Below are 25479 nucleotides of genomic sequence, written 5' to 3'. Positions count from 1 at the left end.
AGGCCCCATTTCGCAAATCACCACTTTCCCGTTTTGCTGGGGTGGTTGATGTTCTACAGGACTTTGTCCCAGCTTGACTGTCTCTCTTTCCTGGCTCTCAGCCACCATTTCTATTCCCGTGAGTGGCATGGCAACAAACCAAGGCAGTCTGTAGCACCATGCTTATACTCTCTTTTTCCCTCAAAACAAATCAAAATACACTGCTGAGCTTTCTTCTACCCTCATTAAATCTTGCTTTCCTGAAGGGGAAAATCAGAGGGAGTGGACAAAAGAACTCCCTTGCTGAGCTTTCCTCTCACATAATTGATAATTATTGGCCTTGCAGGAACAAGAAAGGGAAAGCTGAGAAGTCCTGCTCTATACTCACAGCTTTGCTCCTACTCTGTTGCCTTCACAATACTGTCCTTGACCACTGCCTGCTTGAGAAACTCTCTTGTGGTATGGTAAGAAGCGAGAACACAAAGATGGACATGGGGAGCATGTACAGACAGCGGAGAAGTGAGACTAGATTTGGAAAGAAGAGTGGGAAAAGGACTATAAAAATCACAGATGTGGCTCAAGATGCTGAAAAATGCGGGCAGAAGGTGATACTGAACACACCCTGGGATGTAGGGAAGGAGAGGAGAAAAATAAGACATTATTGTGGAGCTCTGTTTTCGTACTTGTGAAAGACAAAAACAAATGATTTCCCAGTTTTCTGATTTTGATAAGTGGGTGTTGATTTGCATATTTGGCATCAGAGTCTGTTCTCAATACAGTAAATCTAGTGCGAGTCCAATATTACTTCAGTTTGTATTGGTGCAAAAGAAAGCAGAATCTGGTCTTTTATATTCATTCCAAAAGCTAAATTTAGAAAAAAATAAATGCAAGCTATTCATGCAGGAACTATAAAACAGAACACTCAAGATATTTCCTATTGCTGTGAATTTATGGCTTAATCGTACAGTATCTCGAATCTCAGCTACTTCATTATTGGCACTTTTATCTGAGTGTTACACTTCATCGGTCCAATCTTGTGCTGACGTTAGCTGGCTCAGTGCCAGCCATGTCAATGAAGCCTTCTTGGTTTACACCCGTGGTTAATCTCGCCCTGCTATTATTATTATTTATTTTTTAACGTCTTTCTTTTCACTGTTTTTAGGAATCATTCGTCTGAGGGATGGATTTCATGATCGCTACCCAGTGGAAGATTACCTTGATCTGTTCGACTTAGCAGCGCATCAGATTCAGGGTGTGCTGCAGAGCGAAGCAGCAAAAGAGCGTGGCAAGATGAACAACATCATAATTGGTAGGGCAAATACAGCCTCTGAAATATGTTTTTGTAGCTCCAGGTTGGCAACATTCACAGCTGATACACAAGAAGGGCATTTTCCCACGTGCGAATGGTTCACAGCACAGAGCCCCTGATGTTGGTTTTCTCTGATGTGCATGGATAGTGCAGAAATTCTTGCCTTTTCCTGGAAGGTGGTTATTTGCTTTGTTAAAAAGTTGTGATTATCTTTAGAAAATGCCTGAGCAAGCAACGAATGTCTGATGAACATCAGCATTTAATTAAATCTTTTTTAAAAAAAGAGTGAGAATGACCTTGGTGACTCCTTCAAACGTTGTTTACATTTTGTTTTCATTACGAGGGGTTTGCCTGTAGTGACAGGATTGTAGCTTCAGGTTCAAATGCTGTAGCAATGTGTCTGGGATAACACTAATTGTGGTATTACGACATGCAATGGTGCTGTAGAAATCTTGTAGCTGACTGGAGACAGTTTCCACGATAGCAGCACAGCTCTTCTCAAGCTCCAACGTAAGATACAGGTAGGAAGAAGGACCACCATTTTTTATGTCGCCATCCCTATGTAGTCGATGGTGGACTGAAATAAATACGATTAAACTCCTGGGCTGCTTTGTTAACAGCAATGATCATGCAAGTTTCAAGAGCAGGAATATAGAGAGTCAGGTTGAAGCTATCTTGTGCTGTATTTCTTTTCAGGCGTGGAACTTAGAGGCCCAGTACAGGATACTATATGAAGATAATCTTACAGTTTCAGTTGATATTAAATCACCTGATTAGCATTAAAAATGGTTTTGCGGTTGTATTGTACCTTATGGAAGACTGGGGTCTAGAGGGGGATCCCTGGATTGCTTTCCATGACACACAGCGGTGGATCCACCGTGCTCGTCCACTGTGTTCCATGGTGCCATCGGTTTCCAGTGCCTATGAGGAATGTCAGCAGAAACTTCTTAATTCTGCTTTTGCTGGCTGCCAAAACCAGAAAACTGAGAGGAAGAGTATTTTACCAGTCTTACTCTGTCACCTCAAGATTTCCCTGGGAAACCAGACACATTCCATGAAAATACTAGTTATGCAAGAGACGGTTCCCTGGTGAAAAGAGATGTTTCAAGTAGGCCTGAAGTCACTATTCTACAGAAAATAGAGACAAGATTTTGGCTGCCTGCCCTCAGAGGGAATGCCCTCAGAATAACCTTTTTTTGGCCTCATTCTAACAAAAAAAAATTAACCTATTGTTGAATGGATGAACTGGTGGCAATGTCTTATGTTGTTTGAACCAGAGACTTGGCTGTAATTAGATTTGTTCAATACTTCCTCAGCCTCCATTTAAGTCTATCATTCACTTTATTAAATATTCAACATTGAGAAAAATTTGTAAGATGGGGTCTTAAGAAATGTTGCCGTCAAGGACATCTGCAGATTTTCCTCCTACTTACAATAATATCTCCTGTCCTTTCATGGGTGAAGTGCTTATACTAATTAAATTCACTAATCTAATTGGCAACGTACATCTTTGATTACTTACCTCCTGTTACAGCTTTTTCTGGAGTTCACTTTGTGTTTCTTTTTCCTGTAGTCTCATTTCTTGTTTCATTAAGGTTCTGTTCGCTTTTCTTATTAAGTTTACAGGAAAAGACCTGAATGATTATACTCATTAAGTCAGTCTTTTATGACCTTGGTAAAAAAACCAACAAAACAAAGCTAGGTAGTCTGAAATGAATCTGTGTGAATATCGGGTTTGCTTGGAATCCTCCATTTTCTTATTTCAGATGACTAGAAAGAAAAATCAAATTAAGACTATAAACATTTCAGTAGTTCATCATGTTACATTATTTTTAAAAGTTAAGCTTCTCTGTATATTATACTTAGTGGGTAATAATTGGATTTTCCCACCAAAACCAACATCCACTTAGAGATGAACCAAAGAGGACAACAGGGATCTAGCCTGAGGCATTCTGAGCAGGCCTTGTTTATTCGTGATCATTAATAGGATAAATTCAGAGGAATGTCTTGTGAAAACACAGTATGATTTTAATCTGCTAATGACTGAGTAAAGAGGTTATACATCTATTCCTTAGGCAATTTAGCAATTCTTATGTTCTTTAAGTTCATAAGACAATTAATACATTTTTGGTTGCACTGCAGTAATTTGACTTAATTACTATAGCATTGATTAATTTATCTCTAGTTTAGTATGGCTCATTCTCTTTGCAGATATTAAATCTGTTTTACAAACCAGAAAGGACTGCCGTCAAATTGTCAGGAGTATTTTTGGCTGCTTCAGGAAATTCAAATTATAAGAGTCAGCAGAGACCAGAATGATGGGGTTTTTTTATGCCCCCCCCCCCCCCCCCTTAATTCTTGACAGTCATCTTATTTGGGGAAGATTGGCCTTCTTGAACCCAGGCTATCCTGGAGTGACTGCATTAGAGCAGCACCTTGAGTCCCTGTTAGTGCTTTAGCGTGATTCGGTCGTGTGCCTGTGATCTTCCCTTGCTTGTGCGCTGCCTGCAGATTTTTGATGGCGGCGGCTGATCCAACAATGTCTATGGAGTCTTCTGGTCCGTGATGTTAAGAGAATCTGCCCATTTATGTGTAAATGCACTGATTTTATTTAGTTCAGATAACACACATGCAAGCGGAGGTTCTTAGGTTTGCTCACTGTATATGAGCTAATTGGAATAAATCCGACAGAGCACCAAATACGATCAGAGGTCTCCAGAGCAGAGAAGTATGAAGGAAGATCAGAAAATCTGCTCTAGAGAGGACGGGTGGCTTGATGAGGTCACAGACTTTAATCTTTGGCATGATTTAGGCAAACATTTTTGAGGGAGCAGTTTAAGTCTAGCCGCTCTTGTCACAGAGATGTAGCAGTGACTTTCCAAGGTCGCTCTCATCCCTGGAGTGCCCTATTCTGTAAATCCGTGTATGCAAGTGCTCGCACCCATTTGCATTACACCGTCTTCTGATAGCGCAGAAATAGCTGCACGATGTTTTTGTGGTACGGCTATCTCAGCTCTTATCCTATATTTAGTCTTTTGTGTTTCTGCTTCACCCAGTGTGGGAGCTGGGCTAATTGAGTTTTAATTGACAAGTCAAAGCCCACCGATGATTAGGCAGTGCTTTGGCTAATTAATTTAGAATGGAAAAGCAGAGCTGTTGTGGACACCCAGCTTTAGCCAATGGACCTGATCTCCTCCTTCTGAAAAGAGGCAAAATGAACATGACAGAAGATTAATGTGTTTTCTAACAACTCCCAGACTTTATTAATGAATCACATTATGTTAAGCTGAAGTTTGGAGCCAGTACCTTTTTCATGTTGTGCTTTGGCCATCTTTTAAAATCTTTATTGGACTTTCCCGGGGGGTGGGGTGGGGGAATCATGTGCAAGTCTATAAGCCTACAACATTATTATTTTTTCATCTCATTCCTTTTGATTCAAAAAACCTCATTAACAAGAATTAGCTCTCATTAGACTGTCAAAGAGTGGAAGTTTCCAAAAAGCTTCTGTGTATGTTTTATTAAATGCTAGTGTGCCACATAAATGCCAGTATTACTTAAAAAGCTGGGGAAGATTACACAGTTCAAAACATCGTATCTGATCATTTATTTAGCAGCTGAAGCATCGTATACCTTGTTCTGGCAGAGATGTTACCGACTGTGTTTCTCCCTGTAGCATTACATTCAGAGTAAGCTTCTTTAGAAACTAAGGATGTCAGATTCTGGCATTTAACCAAATGTGTTATTTATTCTATAGACCTTTTGTCTAATAGTAAGTAGTTATATTTGACTTAATCTACATGAATAATTGTAGTTATATAAAAAAGCTCTGATAATGGGTAACTCTCAAAAAGGGGTATTTCAAACCACAGTGGCACAATTCAGCTCGTTAGTGTGGTTTTTTCTTTATATATTTCCTATAGAATCATAGGATGGTTTGGGTAGGAAGGGACCTTAAAGATCATCTAGTTCCAACAAGTCCCCTGCCATGGGCAGGGACACCTTCCACCAGACCAGGTTGCTCCAAGCCCCATCCAACCTGGCCTTGAACACTGCCAGGGATGGGGCAGCCACAGCTTCTCTGGGCAACCCGTCCCAGTGCCTCAGCATCCTCACAATGAAGAATTTCTTCTTTACATCCAACCTAAATCTGCCCTCTTTCAGTGTAAAGCCATTACCCCTTGTCCTATCCCTACAGGCCCTTGTAAAAAGTCCCTCCCCATCTCTCTTGTAGCCCCCCCGTAGGCACTGGCAGGCTGCTCTAAGGTCTCCCCGGAGCCTTCTCTTCTCCAGCCTGAACAACCCCAACTCGCTCAGCCTGCCCTCACGTGCTCACCGACTCTCCTGTTTATGTTCTAAACACTATTGATCTGCTGAGGTGGCGGTTTCCGCTTTTTTCTTTAGTTTGTGTCAAATTGTACGATCTGTTAGCGAGTTACTTCTCTGAGATCAGGAGCATTACACCCAACCCTTGGGGTGCTACAGAGATCACGGCAGGTCTTTGGCAGCGATCAGCTCCTGCCTCCTCGCTGGAGGGTGGGCCAAACCCCTGAGCAGTCAGTTCCAGCCCAGATCAAATATATTTGCATGTGTTAACCGCTAACAGGAAGCAGTGTGGTTAGTGAACAGTAGTATTTCAGGTGGAATTACATAAAACCTGCCTTAACCAGCGCTACATTGACAAAGGTACAAGGCAGTGTGATTGATCTGGCTCTGGGGAGCATTAACTTGATCAATTTGCAAGAACCAAAGTATGTTTAAATTAATAGTCAATTTTAAGCAGTCTACACGAGTTCAAAAGTCAGCTGATATCCACTCCAATATAAAGAATGAAATGAGTTACTAGCAGAGATGCTTTTAATTTCCAGGGGAGGCCAGTGCCTCGACGATGTGGGACAACAACGCTTGGATTTTCTTTTATGACAACAGCACTGAAGGAGAACCTCCCTTCTTAATCCAGGATTTTATCCATGCCTTCCAACCGAATGCCAAACTTATCATCATGCTGAGAGACCCTGTTGAAAGGTGAGTAAGGATCACGTTGCTAAATACGCAAGAAAATTTTCTTACTACAATAATTTTATTCTCTCTCGCTCTCTTGGATGCAAATAAATGTTCACATGGTGTTTGACACAGGTACTTGGTTTATGAGGAGAGCTGCCAAGGGGTTTTATTCTGTGTATTTTGGCTTATGTAATTGTGATAGTGTTTTAAAGAGGAGCATGTGAGTATAAATGCCACAGTGAGTGCCATGCACGGATATATATGAGCTTCTCTGAAAAAAAGGATTTATATGTTGCCCAGTGCAATATAACTCCATTAGCTGAGCTAATATGCCCTGGTTCTCAGCAGGGCTGACTAGACAGCGTATGGCACTATATTACAGGTCTCAGCACAAATGGTCCTGTGAAGTGCTTCAATTCATGTTAAATAATAAAGTTTATGTCTTCAAGGGGCATACTGTTGAAAATGATTAAAAGATTGCAAATAGCTCCAGAGTCAGCAAAGGATACAAACTTTTTTTAATTTTAAAAATGTTTGGTGCAACACTCATCTAAATCTTCACTAGGCAATTTTAGCTTACGCAGCCAACAACTACTTTGGAGTTCATCCTTGGGCGTCCTGACTTGGTTTGCAGTGAAAGGGCTCTGCTTTTCGGAAGGTGTGGGCTGTTCTTGAACAGTTCTCCATTGCGTTAACCAGGAATGCCCTTCTTTCCGCTCGCTTTTTATTTTTTCTCTCCAGATTTCTGGCGCGTTTCTTTCCACTGTGTCCTCTGAAGGAGGGTGATAGTGATGAGGGTAACGGGGAGCGTGGAGGGGACGGAGGCAGAGTCCAAAAGGATCAGACCAAGGCGGGGTGTGAATTCCTTCTCTCTGTAGCTCCACGGGGATATCGTGGATACTTTGGGCTAGGTCAGTGCTCGAGGGCAAAGCCCCAGCAATGCCCAGGAAAGAGAAGGGGATGCAGATGGTGATGGACACCAGGGTCTGGTGAGGGCTTGGGTGCTGGGAGAAGAGCAGGCGTGGGGTGCTCATGCAGGGAACCGTACCCCACTGCCCGGCGAGGATGGGTGCTCCTTGATGAGCTTCCCCAAGGGTAGGACGTGGCTACCGGTGAGAGGCAGAGCTGTGAGAGTCCTTCCCGTCTCCCATGTCAGGAAATACAGCTCTCAACTTCTAATGGCATCTCCTGACCTCAGGATTTAACAGATGGTAATTTTATGCGAGAGAGCTGGCTGAAGTGGCTTCCTCATGTAAATTACCGACAAATTCCCTGATTGCTTTAACCACCCTCTGTAATGTGGGTGTAGCTCTTTGCCAGCTTTAATAAGGGTGAGATAAAAAGTCAGCTTCATCTCCCTTACTGTATTTATGATAAATCGGTTTCTTGTTGTTTATGATTCCCTGTGCCCTTGTTGCTGATAACTCATCTGAACCGCAAGGAGCAAAAGCAGCCGTGGCAGAAGGGGCAGCTCCATCGGCGATGCAGGGCAGCGGGGCAGTTGCTTTGCAGTAACCAGGAGGACGTGGGTGCTGCACAGGGTCTGGGACAGGGTCTGATCTAACCTGCACAGGGTCTGGTCTATCCCCCAACGGGGGATATTCGGAGGACGTCAAGGTTTGCGATGGTGGATGTCAATGATGCCATTATTTCATTGTAGTGGATGGTGACTGAGGGTAATGATTTCAAGTAGCCCGAACAGCTGAAATCCTAATCAGCAAAGGTTTTATTTCCAGGCAGATGTCCCCAGAATTAAAAACAGATGGAAAGAAACATAGAAAATCTCAACTGCCTTGCAGAGGGAGAACTTGTCTTCGAGAACATAGTTTTCCATAAGATGTCAGCAAGTCTTTAAAATGATGCATTTATTTTAATGGATGATTAGAAATACTAGGCAGTCATATTAAACCTTTGAAATAAAATTGCAGCCAGGCCCATTCTGATGCCTGCCAGCTGATTTCCCCCCAGCAAGAAGCTTTTCACCTGCTCTGCCAGGAGCAGTCGGTCCTGCCATCCTTGGGACAAGCTGGGCAAGCCTGAGTCTTGTTGATGTACACGTTTTTCTGCAAGCAGGAGATACTGTTGTGCGCCTCATTTAGTTGAAGGCGGCTGGCTTTGTCCCTTAGTTTCTCCCCAGCTTGTCCTCGTACCCTGTGCTGGTGGGATGGCTCCTTGATGGGTGCAGCGTGAGGGATCCAAGGTCTGCCATGGCAGAGGGAGAGGACACACGTGATGCCGTGGTTGTGGTCCTCAAGCATTGGTGGGCATCACTTTGAAATAGTCTGTCCGACTGGTCTGGGCCAAGCTTGGTACCCTCCCTCCCCTCTGAGATGGAGTTTTTTCATTTAAAGAAGGCTGTCTGAAGTGCATTTGCCAGACTGGGAAGAACAGGATACCAATCAGAGTCTCTCTCTTTCTTAGTTGGTGATACCTATAGATAGTGCTGGGTGCCTCTGCCTCATCTTCTACAGTTTGCTATGATTTTTCTTCTAAAAAGTGTGTAAAAATTGATTTAAAAGCATCCTGCAGCAAATGTATCCCTTTTCTTCCTTTCAAAATGAAGAGAGAGTCTTCATTTGTTTCATACAGGAATTAAAATCCTGTTCTTTTAAAACACTAACATAAATAATGAGTGCAGAGGGGCTATTCCTGTGCTTAAGTGCTTTGCTGGATTAGGGCCTAAGCTTTCTAAATTAAATGATGAATTTTTAAGTACCTGTGGAAATCTAGGGAAGTTAAAAAATAAATAAAGTGCAATACAAAAGGTTACTGCAGCAATAAAACGAGACCTAAATAAATCGATTTTTTTAAGATCATTTCTTAGACACCTGTGTTTTTTGAAAGAGCCTGAAAGATATCTAGGATTTCTTGTATTTTGTCGAGAGGTGGGTGCTATGGAGGCATAGTATTTGTGCTGCAAACACACTTGGGGAAGTGACTCCTCAAGTGTTACAAAATTAAAACCCTGTGGCATTGTTGGGGTTCTGCTCATAGTTTCTAAGCCTAAATAACAATAAAAAAAGTTAAAATACCATGTTCTGCAGTTCTAATATTTATGCCGTGTCAGAGCATTTCCTTTATCTCTGAACCATGTTTATCTTGGAAAAGTTTAATCAAGGTTTCAGGGATTAATGCTAAAGTAGATATTTTACTTGCCTGTAGATTTTGGCTTGTTTCACCACCCCCGCCCCCTAAAGGGATTTGAATTTAGATACCCTTTTTTTAAGTGATATTAAGCAATTGTAAAACTTGCGCTAAAAATGTGCAACGAGGGGATGATACTCCTCTGCTGGAACTTACAGAAATTCCTGTTGCTGGTGGCTTTTGCTCCCAGCAGGAGCTGATGCGGGGGCTCTGCTTCTCTGCAAGCTGCAAACGTGCATGGGCCAGCGTCCCGCTGTCCTCGAAGCCGAGGTGGGAATGCCTGGGGAATGCAGCACTACGGACTGTAGCACAAATGTGAACCCTTCCCCTAGCTGTAGTATTACAGCTTAAAAAACCCAAGCGGTGGAATGCTGTAAATCGGAAGGTTTTGATGGAAAGTCAATCTAGGAGTGGAGGTGGAGCTTTCTGCAAAAAAACCTAGGAAATCTGGACTCTTTCCTACTCTTGATGGTGGCCAGCTTGGTAATCATATAAAAATCCCTCTTTCTAACCCATCCCATTCCTCTGTTGGTTTTGAAATCGGCTTTAAGCTTTTGAGATGAGGACTGTTTCTATCCACGGCAGTGTGGAGCACCAAATATAGAGGGGTGCCAATGTCAGCTGAGACTAGTCCTACTGTTCGTAGATAACACACATTTAAAGCATTTACACTTGAAGAATTTACCTTCAGGAGAAAATACTGGCTCACACAATTACTAGGGTCAGGTTCCCAAGGGATGCTGACCTTGAAAGCAGGGGTGATGTTTAGCAACTCCATTCCTCTGAGCCAAAACCCATCAAAATGAATAGAAAATGTGTCACTGGCTGACCAGGCTGTCCGTGGCACAGTGTGACACACATGCACCCTTTCCCTCGCTTCACGTAACTGATTGCCATTGTCATGTAAATAAATCTTCTTTCATTTCCTCTGTCCTTTACTTACACGTATCTCATTCGCAGATTGTACTCCGATTATCTGTACTTTGCAAGTGCTAATAAATCTGTGGAAGATTTTCATGAAAAAGTGGCAGAATCACTGCAGCTGTTTGAAAATTGCATGCTGGATTACTCACTGAGAGCCTGTGTCTACAACAACACCCTGAACAATGCCATGCCCGTACGTATTTCCAAGAACGTTTGATTCCTTACTTGTTTAATGGTACGTTGTGTCAAGGTTATTAAAATACCAAAATACTGTGCAAATAAGCATCAAGAAATAAAACTTTTTCCCTTTTCATTTGTAAAGCGGATGACATAAATTTATCTGTAAGCATGTAAAAGCTGATGTACTGGCTCAGCTGCCTCCTCAGTCTGTTCCCCGATGAATGCCAATAGTAATAATACAGCCTTTCTATTGTGCAAGCGTATGGAGAGCACATTTAGTGAAGATTACAGTTTAATGTGTAAGCTTTTTGCAGATCTCTCCAAAAAGTAGCTCTGGCAAGGATCTTTGTGGTGCAGAATTGCTTCAAAATCAGAATAAATTATGTATTCTTTCTCAAGAAAAGACTACCAATAACTAGATAAAACCTTTCTCTTTTTTAAACTGTGCACATCAGAAAATGATAAAAGGAAATACAGAAACTGCTGGCAGGGGAGTGGAGAAGTATTACAGGCTCAGTATTCCAAAATTCACTTCTTTAGTGTAGAAATAACTTCAAATTTTGCTTGAGGGCGGAGAATAATACGGAAGAGGTTGACTCGAAGTATCATGTCAGGCCGGTTTGCCGTTCAATCCTATTTTATTTGCTCAGACTGGAAAGGACTCAGAGGAAATACTTCCCTCCTTTGTCTCCGGGGTGAAGTTAATTGCCTCCTCCACTCGATATAATAGCCATAAAAGAGTGTATCGCACAGGCTTGAGCCCCGCAGCAGTAGGGCAAAGAGGACATTCCTCTTACTTACCTTGGCAGGTAGAGTGGAGCTCCTCGTCTTTGACGATAGCCTCCAGGACCTCCACAGACACCAGTCGCTGCTGGGTGGTATCACAGTGCTTTCCAGCCATCTGCTCGCACAAATGCATTTCTTTCCATGTGGGGAGAGAAAGGCAGAGAGAAAACCAGAAGGAAAGTTTGTCCTCTTTATCTTCATCCTTAGGGTGCAGAACCAATCTTTGTTTGTTGTCTTAGGCAGCCCTCTGAAAAAGATACTTTTGAAAATGAGCAGAGGATGCCTCTTTCCAAAGAGCCACAAGCAGGTGTTCATAATAAAACACAAATGCTAACTGTGCTCCTCAACAGGCTTTTTTAGCTGTTTCTTCAGCCAAGTTGCTAAAGTCTGTTATGTGCCTGGTTTGCTCCATACTGAAAAGGTAGGGATTATTTTCCCTGGCAAGCTCATTAGATTGCTCATTGTGCAACTACACCAGAAGAATTTTGTCATTTGTTAATATATTCCTGAAAAAAGGAGAGCTGTCATAGATATTGTCGGTGCTGAGAGATGCTAACCTGTAAAGAAAGGGGTGTTCGTCAGCTTATCCTCACTTAGAATCAGTGAAAAGTATATTACCCAGAGAAAGGCATGAGGAGCCAGGGCGATCAAACTGAAAGTGCAAAAATGGATATTGTTGAGGGAAGAATGGCTTGGGAAACTCTACCGATGCCTTTGATGTATAGGGGGAAGCACTGGAGCTTTATGGAAGGAGACAATCTGGTTCCAAAGAACAGCGATGAAGAAGTCGTCAGTACAACACACTGTATAGGGCAGAAAATCAAGATTCTTGCTGATCACAAGAAAACCAAAAATTACGGGGCCATATTAGTTAAGATTACAGGGACGTACTGGTTAAATTTCTCTTTCTGGTGAAAAGCTTTAAAAAAGATTGTCAGCCCGTGTGGGAAAGCGCTGCAATCCCAAACTATAGCATGGAGCCGATGCTTGCCTTTCCCTCATCTCCATCTCCCAGGAGAAAGAAAAGCAAAACCCATCACTGAGCTGCACGTTTGCCCCAATATTTGGTGAACTGGGGCATTGACTGAGGGCTAGACTGCTGCCCTGCCAGTATTATTACATGTCAGGCTGGTGTTTTAATCAAATAAGACCTTTTCAAATTCTTCTGTAGCACATGTATAAAGAAGTCTGCTAAATATGGAGGCTTATTGTTATAAGCAGCCAAAGACACACATCAGAATCATACATTATGATAATAATGACTTAGCAAAAATTCAAAATATAGCTTATTTTACTGGAATTTAAATGTCAATGTACGTCACATGAGTCAGTGTAAGAAGCGAAAGAGTCTATTGTTATCTGACTTCATTGGTTCTGCGGTAATGCGACTTGAAGATGTTAAGTCTCTTTTATGAAAGATGCTTATGACTTGGGATTCATGTTTCTCTCTTCTGAGCCTGAAGGGATTTAGAAAAATATTTATAAGCGCAGTTGGAGGTTGGAGTTTTCAGAACACCAGACTACCTTTTTTATGTTTCAAATTGTTATGTAAAATTGAGGAGGGAAGAAAAACAAGAGATTAGGTCAGGACAGGCTGAAAAACTGCCTTTTCGCATCTCTGGTCTAACATAGCCTGGCGCTCTCGTTGCGTACTCAGACACTGTCTAGAAGCCGCTGCTACTGCAGCTTATATCTAAATCGGATGATTGCAATCAGAGGATAAAGCAAATACACCCAAATCTAATTCCTGACACTAAATCGGAGTATTTGTACTACTACTCGCAGTGCGATCTGGTGCAGCTCTGTGTTTTTCTGCAGACCTGTGGCTGAAGCAGCAAGCGCACAGCCAAGCCCTTAGTAAAAATCACATCTTTAACCAGCAGAGAGGCCATTTGCAAAGATTACCTTAAGCTGCACTGGAAACAAGAGGAAGATTTAAAAATATTCAGATATTGCCTTTTTATGGTTCCTCGACAACACATATTTGGGATTTTTGCCCAGAAGGCAGAGATGAGTGTTGGTTTGTTACTGCTAGAAGGTTGTAAGATGAATTAATTTTTATTTGGTTTGGGGGTTTTGTGCTTACAGGTAAGGTTACAGGTTGGACTCTATGTTGTGTATCTTTTGGACTGGCTGACAGTTTTTGACAAAGATCAGATACTCGTTCTTCGCTTGGAGGATCATGCATCCAATGTGAAATACACCATGCACATGGTATTCCAGTTTCTGGATCTGGGTAGGTGTCTTCTGGCTGTTTTGAGAAAAGTGTGAAAAATCATTATTATCCTTCTTCTATGTCATTTTTGCTTTATTAAGACACAAAGTAGAAGCATGGGGATCATCTTGAAGGATGCATTAATCTTGTTGCCTGGAGTCAAGCAAAACTAAAATTCCCAAATTCCCATAGAAAGGCTGGCGTTAGAAGATCTTAATAAGACTACATCAAGAAAAAAAATCAAACCCATTCAGAATGTAGGGATATATCTTACCACATGGAAGCCAGTCCCGCTTCGGAAGGCGGTCGGGTCTTGTTTGTCTTGGGCTTGCATAGGTGCAAGAGCTGTCCCACGCAATTTAAACAAATGGAAGTGCTACCGTGATGTGCATGCACCAATCCAGAGTCTAAATCTGAGTATGACGAAAGGTTGCATTTCTAGCCGGGGAGAAGGGGGAAATTGTGTTTTTGCTGTGTTGATTGAGACATCTGTTGCTAATCCTCAGAGAAACGCTGGCAGACAAAATGTTGCCCAATGTTGATTTGACAGTAGCAAGAGGATGAAAATGTGGCTGCAAAATAGTCTGGCTGGTCCAAACACTGGTCTAGATGATGAGAAAGTTTGAATGTAGCAGATTGAGCAGATGAAGAGCTTGGCATCTTCTTCCTGAATATGGTTTATGTTGGAAAAGTCTGTGGATTTTTATCTTGCTGAAGTACATTGTCAAGGGCTTACATTTATTCCTGGAATAGGGGCACCGCTATATCTGTCTAGCACTTTGATCCTACTGACTACCTCAAAAACAAACAAAAAAAGGGCTTACCTCAGTCAGGCTTGTGGAGTTTCTACCAGGTATTGAACAACTCACATCATAAAATGAAGTAACAGTATAAAATAATTGTAACTCTAAAATGGACAGGAAATTATATTCAATGTCATAGTTGTTTTCTAAAAAGTTTTTTTCCGCCAGAAATGATTTATGCTGCTTGTTGTAAAGACGATTAATTAACATGAAAGGAAAATATATTATTTCCATATTTACTAACAGTGATTTATTTTACTAATCGAAGCCTGTATTCAATATTCTGAAACATCATCACTGCTAACACAAATCCCATTTGTCTTCCCTTGGCAAACCTTCTGATTTAGTCATTTGTCTTCTTTAGCGTGGGCATTTTTGGTGAAATATTTTGAGGTACTATTCTGTTTTTCCACAGGACCTTTAAGTGAGAAACAAGAAGCTCTGATTACAAAGAGTCCTGCATCAAACACTCGACGACCTGAAGACAGAAGCCTGGGACCTATGCTACCAACAACGAAGGCAATTTTAAGAGATTTCTATAGGCCTTTTAATACAAAACTGGCACAAGTTCTTTTTGATGATGCTTTTTTATGGAAGAGGACATAATATGTAAATTTAGTGCCACAAATACAGTGCTTAAAGGAGTTTTTATTTTTTTAAATTCTATTTTTGTGCGTGGATATTTACATTTTTTCCCATTCCAAAGAGAAGCCGATTGATGAGCTGAGACTCTCACCTTCAGTCAGCACACTTCACGACAGTTATACCGCATTTTCCTTGTGAGAATGTAAAGCATCTTGCTTATCAGTTTATTGCAACTTCTTTTACCCCAGCAAAAGAGTAGAGTGGAAAAGCATTAGTACAAAGATGATGTCTTACACTCTCCACGGGGTTGTTGGAGTTTAACCTTCTCTAAGATGCTGCAACACAGAATTAGCATCAGTTTCCTACAGTTACGCTTATAATCTCATTTTCAGTATACGTTATTCATTCATTTTTTTCAAACTATCAATGTCATTTAGTCATTAAAATTTTTAATTGAATTCAACCTAAAATTTTGTTTCTTTTTGTCAGCATATTCACAAACGGTCTTCACTCGCACTAAGGTTTTAATGATCCTTAATTCTGAAACAAAGATAAGGGATAATCGCATTTACATAAATTTCCAAGTCTGATTTATATCATCAAGATAAACAGCCACAGTTCTTGTAAAAGAAAATTTTATATTCCAGGTAAGAATGGATGACTGAAATCTAAACAACAGGCCACATTTAGTGTTTAGTATAACAAATCCATTGTCTTACATATTTTGTTCATGTAAATTTGAATACGTATCATTTATTCATATCATTCACACATTTTTCCCAGGAAACCACTAATGGGCTCGATGTAAAGTCCATTGCTGGCCATGGAGAGCTTTTACAGAGTTTTGTGTTAGGTCCTACACAATTACTCTTCTCCATTGCAAAGAAATATGCATTTTAAAATCAATATGAAATCTTGTTATTATATGCATAAATGGACAGGATGCAAAGTATCTTGTATCCTCATAGAAAGGATGTGTTACCTAGTGAATTAGTTGCACAATATGTGTTACCCTCTTCAGGGAAGATGTCTACATCTAGTTAAAAAGGTTCAGATATGCAGACTTGAGAAAAAAATAATTTAAAAGTTATAGAGAAACTTTGGTCCATCTGCAGGTCTTTTATTTGACTAAAGTGGCCGGATTTCTATATAAATGCACAGTAATTGATTATTTGATTTCAAACACACCTGGTTAGGGGGACTGTCAGCTACAGTCTGCACTCTTCCCGCAGGTGGAACTGGCCAGCCTAGTCTACAGAAGCTAGGGACTTTTTTAAGAGATAAATGAAAATGGTGCATGTTGATAATTTCCTTTCAAGGGCTAAACTGATCGTTTCTTCCCTGCATGCATGTTGAGTGGGTCAAATGAAGCTGGTATCTATCTAGCAGGTATCAAAAGCCCAAAGAATCATCTCTAACTGGCTTCATGTTGACCTTTTGACCTTTATGTTGGACCCCACAATACACCTTACTGACAGATTCACAAATACATTTAGAAATACTAAAGGGTAACTATTCACCATCATCCTCCATGGGGAAATGTTATTCACCTCCTGTGTTTCTAATTTGAGAAGTAATGCTGAAAACTTTGTGAATCCTGAACATTTCACACACAAATATGATGGATGATGGGAGATTTTTTGTAACAGAAGTCCCTTTCTAGGTCCTTTGCCAACTGGCAATGAGCTGTTTAAAAAGCATTCAGTCTGGTGTTTGGAAAGCCTAAAAGACGTAATTTAGGGAAGTAGTTCTAGACAACCGGAACAGAGTAGTTCTAGGTCAGAAATGCTTACAGACCGAAAATGGTTAGAGAACTGAGAATGGACTATTTTAGCAATAGAAAAAAAGTATCGTGGCAGCACGATTCAGAAAATCAGAAAGAATTCACCACTGTTTGTAAATGTAAAATTTTCAGTCAACAATTTATTTAACTAAAGACTTCTGCCAGCTGTGCTCTGAATTAGAGTCAACACTGTGTGGTCAGGATAACTATACAGAATGTTTGCTAACCTGATCTGCCATGGTCAAATATTTCCATTTAGTTATCAGCTAAACCCATGATTCAATGATAATATCTTACCAGCCCTAAAAGCTAATGAATGTATCTGTTATCATTTAGCGTGAACATTAATGCCATGGACAAATCACGCACACCAGTTTGTGCCACCCTGCTGTATGGCGCTGAACTCTTAATTTCTGCCTGCAGACTTAGTAGCCCACCACTGTTCAGGGAGATTCTCTCTGCCCCTTGTCTATGTATATAATCTAAATCAAAACATTCTTCACGGTCAAAATTTCTGGTTTAGGTTGACTCATACCCACCACCCTGCTAGATCAAGACCTTGCCTAGTTCTGACTCAGAGGAAGGAGAAAAGTTGGAGGTTCCCTGTACAAAGATGGACAGTGGTGACCACGTGTGCCCAAGGGTGGTTGAGATCAAAGAGCGAGCTGGTGGTCCACTGAGTGTCATCATGTTGTGTTGTAGCACAGGAACACACGGGGAAGGGGCTATTGCTGTAGTTAGAAGCTCATGGTCCTTCTGAAAGTGAAGTGTCCAGTGAGGCTGCTTTTATGTCTCCAAAATACGATCTCTTGATTTAATACATTGCAACTTTATACTGTTGGGTTGTGGCGTGACTAAATATCAAAAAGTAGCACATTTATTGTCAAGAGGGCATCCTGGAGGTAAGGATGCTGCTCTCTAGTCCAGACTGTAAAACTAGTATTGATCTGTTGACTCAGAATAAAATAGCATTTGATTTTCTTGAGCGATGTGGCAGCGCTGGGTGTCAGACCCCTCTTCTTCAGCCACAGAGCCGTGTACCACTGCCGTTCAGTGGCTTCACTCCAGTCTCCCAGCATATCTCTACGTAGGATAAGGCTCACCCCAAGTTCTTCCAGTTCTCTTTACCTTTCTGTTGACAATTCTAGCTGTGAAAAAAATCAGTATTATTGTTATTATTCACTGTAGCACTGAGTGGACCTATACCCCCAGAACAGTATTTTGCTGAGAAATTGGACTTACTATCAAGACAATATATTTTCATGTTTGCCAAAGTGTAGCAGTGGCTCGTTGCAAAGACCACAGCAAATGTGTGTCTCATACTGTGTTTTTACTCTTATCTCTGCTGAACAGAAGTAATCAGGCGAAGGTGCAGCTTTCCTGAGTGCAAAGGCACTGAGGAAAGGGTCGTTTCCAAATATTCTCACTGCTACTGCAGAAGAATGTGAAATGTGTTTTCTGTAAGACCTCGTGTGTTTGGGCCAAGCATCTTGGCTGGCTGGAAGAAGCACAGTAAAAACAAAGGATCTCCTGCTAAGAAAAACAGGCACTGGTTTACATGGAAAATGGTATGTTGTTATCTGTTGAGTCCAGTGCACTCACTGGCTTGTACGCTTCAGCTTAATAAACTGAAGATAAACAGTGAAGTTGTCACAGTTCTGAATATATCTTTCTGCCAAGAAATTAATCCATCTTCCAACTAAGCCAAAGGCTCTTTTATTAAAGACAAGGCACAACAGTGTCACAGAATGCTACTGCTGGTAGGTACCCCTGACTCAGGCACGTTAAATGAGACATTTCATGAGCAGCTGTGGTTTCTGCCAAAAATGCTTGTGTTGCAGTACCATCTTGTGGTCAACACGGGCAATACTTTGTGCGGTGGACATGCATGGATATTTTTTTTTCTACATTGAAAAAAGGCAGGTGCAAAAAGAAAGAAAGAATTTCCACTTCTTTTCAGATGCCCACAGGAAGAAAACTTCCAGTGCAGCCCAGGAGCTAGGGACTCAACAGAGAAGCACGGACTCTCCATAGCCCCAGCATCACAGAATCGTAGAATCGTTCAGGTTGGAAAAGACCTTTAAGATCATCAAGTCCAACTGTTAATGTAACACTGCCCAGTCCACCACTAAACCATGTCCCTAAGCACCACATCTAGACATCTTTTAAATACTTCCAGGGATGGTGACTCCACCGCTTCCCTGGGCAGCCTCTTCCAATGCTTGACAACCCTTTCAATGAAGGAATTTTTCCTAATATTCAATCTAAACCTCCCCTGGCACAACTTGAGACCATTTCCTCTTGTCTTAGCGCTTGTTACTTGGGAGAAGAGACCGATCCCCACCTCACCACAACCTCATCCTTGCGTTCCCTCCTGGGGAGCTGCCGCGGGGTCCTGCCTGTGCTGCAGTTTCCCACAGGGATTCAGCAGCACAGACCGTCGTGAGCACTTAACCTCTGCGCCGAGGGAATTTGTTGGGTCACCTTATTGCAGTAGTACTTCTAGTTACTAATAAGTAGTCAGCTCAGAGCACCTGCCAAACGGCTCTCAGGCGGCGGCCTGCGAATCCCAGTTTGCAGAGATGCTACTAAGGGCTTTGATCCATACCAGCTTTCTGATTGCATCAGAGGAATGATGTCATCAGGCCAGGGAGATGCTCGCCTCTGCCGATTACAGCAGGGTCCTACTGGAGACCCCTGCGTTTAAGTCACAGCTTCTGGGAAAATTCTGCCAGCTCTCTGTGCTCCCTCAATCAATAGAAAGGCCCTTAAAATGATTGCTGGCATGGCAGGGGCTTAATGGACTGCCAGGCTGAAAGCTGCCGTTGAACATTAGAGGCCTGCTGCGTACGAATTAAGCCGCAGTTAGCAGGAAATAAGGTTTGGAAGAGACCAAAATAGTAATCAGCGTATCGCGGTTCAGAGGACAGACACCCTTGCTGTCCCTCACCCTCATCGTTTCGGAGCATCCCTTTGCTGGGTGAAAGAGCTGCCCCTTCGAGCAGGTGTAGGTGTATTGGGCTGGCAGGGACCCCAGGGCTGTGCCAGGGCAGAGGGGCACTGGGCACACTGGGCTCCGAAAGTGTCCATCAGCCTTCTCCTGGTATCACCCACCAAATGTACTTTTCTCCAATGACGGCTGCAGGAAGAGGAGGTAAGATTTGTGTGCACATCTGTACCACCATGACTCCTCTGATGCTCGCAGGGGCGAGAAGTCCCAGTCCCCGGAGAAAGAAGCCCCAACGGGTGACGTGAGTGCAGCTGGTACCTGGGTCCCTACCTCCAGAAGACTCATGTCCTTCATCTTCTGGTTGAATCCCCAAGCCAGCGGCAGGATCCCCCACACCCCAACGCTCCCCGTTCCCTGCCTCCCCACCCTCTCGCTCTCCTTCAGCTATGGGTCACAGGCATGGATGATCTAGAGGAAAAATGCTGAAAATACAACTCTAAGAGCTTTAAAATTGCTGTTGAGTTACTGAAGTAGCAGTTGCTGCCGTAATAACTTACTGCACGGCAGTGGTGGTACTGCAAACCTGCTTCACAGGACACCTTCCCCGAGGAAAACACGGGCAAGCACTGTCATTTACTATCAAAAGGAGGGACAGAATAATTCACAGTTCTTTCCTCAGTTTGGGTATGTCCCGCACACTTACAAATAATCTTTTCCTCTAGTAATGAATGGGAATGAGGAAAGGGAAGGGTTGTGCTGGTAGTCAGAGAATTGCAGTGGAAGGACAGCCTCAGAGAAGCTCCCAAAACTTTATTTATTTTAAGCTACAGAGGCCTAAGCCACAGATGACTTGCAAATAACTTGGGGTTTAGCTTTTGATGAAGCTAAACCCAGTGCAACCTGATTATTGAAAATGTTGGGTTTCTCAGAGACCAAAGATTTGGGGCTGTCTGCATCACACATGTAGTGAGATGTCATTCATCAGTGGCTGCTCGCCCTTTGACCAAGCAAGCTGGGTCTTCTTCCGCAATGAAAATTTGAAAAAAAGAGTTTGTAGGGAAAAAAAAAAGTGTTTAAATTTTTTCTTGGTTGATAGACTTGCTGAACACATCTGTAAGTCAGATAAGTGCACAATATAATTTAGATCATTCACAGCTTTTCTGTCTTCCCAGCACAGCCCCCATGGTGACACACGGCACGTGTATATTTATTTGTAGGTATTACTCTGGGCCTGAACTGACTTCATTTAAGTGACTATTTCTTTCTCGGGTCTTCTATGAGAAGACCAATTACCAGCTCCCCACTCAGGGAACAGTCACGCTGCCAGTAAATAGGCGTTAAAGCAGAAATACACTCAGATATCTCCAGCCAAGCTATCCCAGGCCTGGAAGAAGCCCAGGGTTGCCCTTTGTGCTGTGTTGCCCACAAGGCCCCAATTACCTGGGTGGTTAATTGGGTCTACACATGTTAGCTCTTCTCTAACATGTTGAAATCAGAGATAGAAAGCAATGAAAATTTCTCTCCACTGATACAAGCAGGGCAGCATGGCCCTACAGGAGGGCAAGGAGGCAAAGGCTGCGATACAACCCCTACAGAAAGGGTTGGAGAAGGCGGGGGAAATAAGGAAGAAATCCTGCAGTTGAGTCAAATGAAATCCTGGAGCGGCGAGACAAATCGATTGGGCAAAATTGCATGGAAGAAAGTAAACCCAAGCAAGGTAGGCAAAAAATAGAAGAAATTGGACAGAGAAATAAGCAGAAAGAGATGTACGGCTGTCAGATGAAAAGAAAAGATGGCTATTTTTGACCATCTGAAAAGGCTTAGGAAAGGAAAATAATGATAAAGTGGAGAAACTATGTTGGCTTGACTGGAAAGGTATCAGCCGAGCCCACTGGAGACTTGGCTTTTGTTGTGTGTTGCTCTGGGAGGTCTAACTTCAGCATCAGGAGGAACGGGGATGGGATCCGCAGAAATGGGTTCCTCACCTCCCTCTGCCCGGCTCATACAACAGAGTCCAAGGCTTCATTTAGGCTTGGGAAGGAGCAAACGACATTAAAGGGAATAGAACAATTATTGAGGGGGAAGGGCTAAAATAAGAATGGGAGCTACTTGACTGGATTAAGAGTCTGAAAGAGAGGCTAAATGCTGCATTTATAGCTAAGAAGAGAAAAGGGCTGCCATTAGGAGAGTTCTCGGGCATCCTTCGTCCCTGTGTGCAGGCTCTAAATGGGACAGCCCATCCCAGAGCAGGACTCTGGTCCAGAGGGTGTATAACAGATGGCAAAACTATATTCTGCCTTTTATTTTAGGCTTTGTTTGTGGGAAACCACGTTGGTGATTTTAAGTGGCGGGGTGCGATGATGCTGATGGAAGCAAGGTGGGGCAGGAGCAGGGAGGTGGGGTGCAGCACGACACTTGCCGAAACCCAGCTGCCTGCACATTGCCACCCCATCCCCTCCGGCTGCAGCTTTGAGGGGGTCACCAAGCATTTATTTTCCAGGGGTGTAGGTAGGATCAGCAAGAAATGAGGCGTGATGAGGCCACAAGAGGGCAGGGCGTATCTGGAAATTCAGCTGCAGCTGGCAAAGCTGGTGTGCGATGGCCGGAGCCAGCTCCGCTGCCCTGCAGCACAGCCACAGCGAAGGACACGGCAAAAGAAACCCGGGGAAAACGGAGGGACATGTCTGATGGTGACTGCAGCCAGGTGGGCAAAGCCTGCTGCCTTGGCTTGCAGCCTACCAGAGGTTCTCTCACAAAAAGCTTTTATCAGAGATTTCCCCAGAATCACACCGAGCGGTGGAGAGAAAGAGGTTCTCATGCTGCATAACACAAATGCATAAATAACTCAACATAAGTCATATGTAACTCAACGTAACTCAACATAGCTCAATGTAACTCGTATATAACTCAACATAACAAAAAGAGCACTGGGAGCAAAAGGACCGAGCCATGCCCAGCTGTACAATTTACCTGCAGCATGGCAGCAATGCTATTTACACAGAGTCATCGGCATCATGATCCCCCTTCTCTCTCCTGCATGAGCCTACCAGGACTGCGGTAGTCCCACACTTCAAAATTACTCTGATCCATGCTTCCCAATAAAATCCCTTCTCAAACCTCAATGCAACTAATATGGATTTTGAAAGTACCAAATGAAAATCCCACTTCCTTATTGCAACGGGCAAAAATAAGGCCAATTTCTTTAAGTTTAATATTTCAGTGGATTATTTAGTTATTCTGTAGCATGGTGTATCAGGAAAAGGGCATACAAAGAATTCACCGCCACTGAAAAATCCTTCTGTGAGACTTGCACACTAAGCAGTCCAGTCAGGTCACTATTTACTGCATCATCAAACAACATTTGCTAAGTTCTGTGTTGCCTCACAGTGATTTTACCAAACTGCATGGTGTTGAAGCATCTTTTGCTTCTGTAGTACTATCAAAACAAGAAAAAAAAATTTTCTTAGAAACCCTATATTTAAGTAACACCTTCCAACCAGGCGCATATGAGTCAGTCCTTGACGGTGCTGTGTCATATGGCCCACGGTGAATCCTGGAACATTTTTTCCCAACCCAAAGCTAAGCGTGCATGATGTCTGGCCTGATTCAAGAGTGACTATGTGCCTTTCTGAAACTGGATTACAAAGTGTATTTCATTTCAGCAGATGGTGCTGCAGAGTGATCCGGTCCTAACTGTGGCTGAGCTTTTGTAATACTGTATTTGAGAAGTACTGAATTTATACATTTACATGGAGCTGCTTTTCAATAGTTTTCCTTTCTTCTGTATGTGCTACAGAAGTGTATGTTACTTAATGAACACCCCGGTAGGTACGCGTTGCTGTATAATTAAAGGCTGGGGGGGCTGAAAGCAGCACAGCATGAGCTAAGACAGGTATTTGAATCAGAACAATTCAGCAAGCAATCAAAATCCTGAGCTTCTGAAGCCAAAAGGTTCAAAGCACTTGGACTAGCATAAGTATACTAGCACGAGTATGATAAAACCTCAGGAGGCAGAAGCTGTAGGTGTCCAGCACCGCAGGAGGCAGGATTTGCTGAAGTTAACTGCTGGCAGAGCCAGGAAATTGGGAATTTTAACACTGAACTTCAGGAACTGAAGTGCTGGAGAACTGGAGAAGTTGGGGCAGAGAGAGATGAAAGGCTCCAAGTGCAGCCCTAGCAGGGGTGGGGAGAAGTTGATTTATTTTCGAGAAACTGTGGCTTGTGCCAGAGTGATTTGGTCCTCCAACTGTAAAAGGAATGAACTAGAGAGAAATGTTCACTGTTGTCTTGACAGGTATCTAAGAAATTTTAGACTGTAAATGTTTAAAATTTGAAATGCCCTCAGCTGTGGGTGTTTAAAAAATCTCTTGCTGCTCTTAAGACTACTTTTTTGAAGAGTTGCATATTATTTACTTTTTTCTTTACTTTCAAGAATGCTGCATCAAGGATTTGCCCCAGACAATAAAATACCCAGCTCACTGTTGTAGTTGTCAAACCTAAAGGAAAAGAAGATGATCTTGCAGCTAATGCCCTTCCCTGGGACTCAGAAGATTTTAATGACCGTGTCATCCCCAGGCCCCCATCAGACCTCAAGGAAACCTCTAACAGGATAGACCTGGGCTCACCTTGCCTGGCAAACATCAGGAGGCAAACCAGCCACACTGGCTTGCCATTTACACCTAAACTAATATTCACCCTGAGAGGAAAAGGTCACCAAAAATTCCTTGTCTCATGAGGTAACCTAGCCCTGGAAGAAAAACAGAAGGGTATTTAGGAAACCCAGCCTGTGGCTGGGCAGGAGACCACACGTAGCTCTGGGTGGGAATGGTGAAGGATAGTCTAGAGAGCTCGGCAGGGCTTGCCTAGAAGCACGGAGAGAAATTCCTCTGCTGCAAGGAACTAGCCTGGTATTTGCTTGACTGGTTGCTTTAAAAGGACAAGGCAAAAGGGAATATGAGGAATGTAACTGATTAGAATAAGTAGCTTGAACAATATCCTGAGATTTTTTAATACATGGAGCTTTTTATAAAGCTTTGTGTAGGTAGCCAAAACCTGGTTCTCTCTAAATCCAAGAACTAAGGAAACATTGTGTGTGTGTATGTGTGTTATTATTTTCTATACTTGGTAACGTGCACGTTGTTTAGGAAGTATAATTTTGTGTGCTTCTCCCCTATAGCCATTCCTTTCCCCTCTTTTTCCTGTGACTGATAAACAGTTGAACTAGATCCTCACTGCATTTCAAAAATAAATGTCTGCTATCGCACTGGGTCTATGGCAAAAAGGGGGGAGGGAATTTGCTGCATTAATAGTGGAGAAGACCAGAAATCTATAAAGAATGCAAAGCTCTGAAACAGTTTCCATACTGAGGTCCAGGCTTTCAGATAGCAGAGTTAGTGCTGTGCTTAACAGCATCCGTTACCAGTGCAGCACCTCAAGTTTTCTCTGTGACATCTCTGCAACATTAACATAGATACAGGAGCTTTCAGCATTACGTTATGCAGTCTTTTAAGAGGCCTTCCAGTTGACATGATGTTATGCTATCTACCATGTGCTTACAAAGAAAAAACCTTAATTTACTAGAGGATTTTACAACATATTGTCAGCCTTACCATGAAGAAATATCACATTTTTATTTAGCCCCATTCAGGCCTGGTTTTCCTAACAGGTTTGTCCTACTTTTCCTCAGAGCGACTGATTTCTAGACCGATGCTGCAGATTTTCTGCTCTGGAGCTCACACAAGTACCCAGAATAAGCTGAGCTGGTTCCTGGTTATCCCCAAAGCATTCTCACACTAGCCCAGTTTTGATGAACACACGTAA

The 25479-nt window shown here is 42.5% G+C and overlaps 1 protein-coding gene across 4 annotated transcripts in view; it reads left to right on the top strand.

Moving 5' to 3' along the window:
- Window positions 1-15389, top strand: part of CHST15 (carbohydrate sulfotransferase 15) — a 48521-nt gene extending 33132 nt beyond the window's left edge. For all 4 annotated transcript variants that reach the window (XM_049811213.1, XM_049811215.1, XM_049811216.1 and 1 more), the window contains exons 4-8: window positions 1142-1288; window positions 6154-6310; window positions 10394-10550; window positions 13412-13559; window positions 14757-15389. In XM_049811213.1, coding sequence (XP_049667170.1) covers window positions 1142-1288; window positions 6154-6310; window positions 10394-10550; window positions 13412-13559; window positions 14757-14947 — 800 coding nt within the window. In that variant the 3' untranslated portion in view covers window positions 14948-15389. The remainder of the gene's footprint in view (window positions 1-1141; window positions 1289-6153; window positions 6311-10393; window positions 10551-13411; window positions 13560-14756) is intronic.
- The last annotated feature ends 10090 nt before the right edge of the window (window positions 15390-25479 follow it).

The sequence above is a fragment of the Accipiter gentilis genome, chromosome 9 (assembly GCF_929443795.1).
Source record: "Accipiter gentilis chromosome 9, bAccGen1.1, whole genome shotgun sequence".
In the NCBI taxonomy this organism is placed as follows: Eukaryota; Metazoa; Chordata; class Aves; order Accipitriformes; family Accipitridae; genus Astur; species Astur gentilis.
This window is presented reverse-complemented; position numbering and strand designations above follow the sequence as displayed.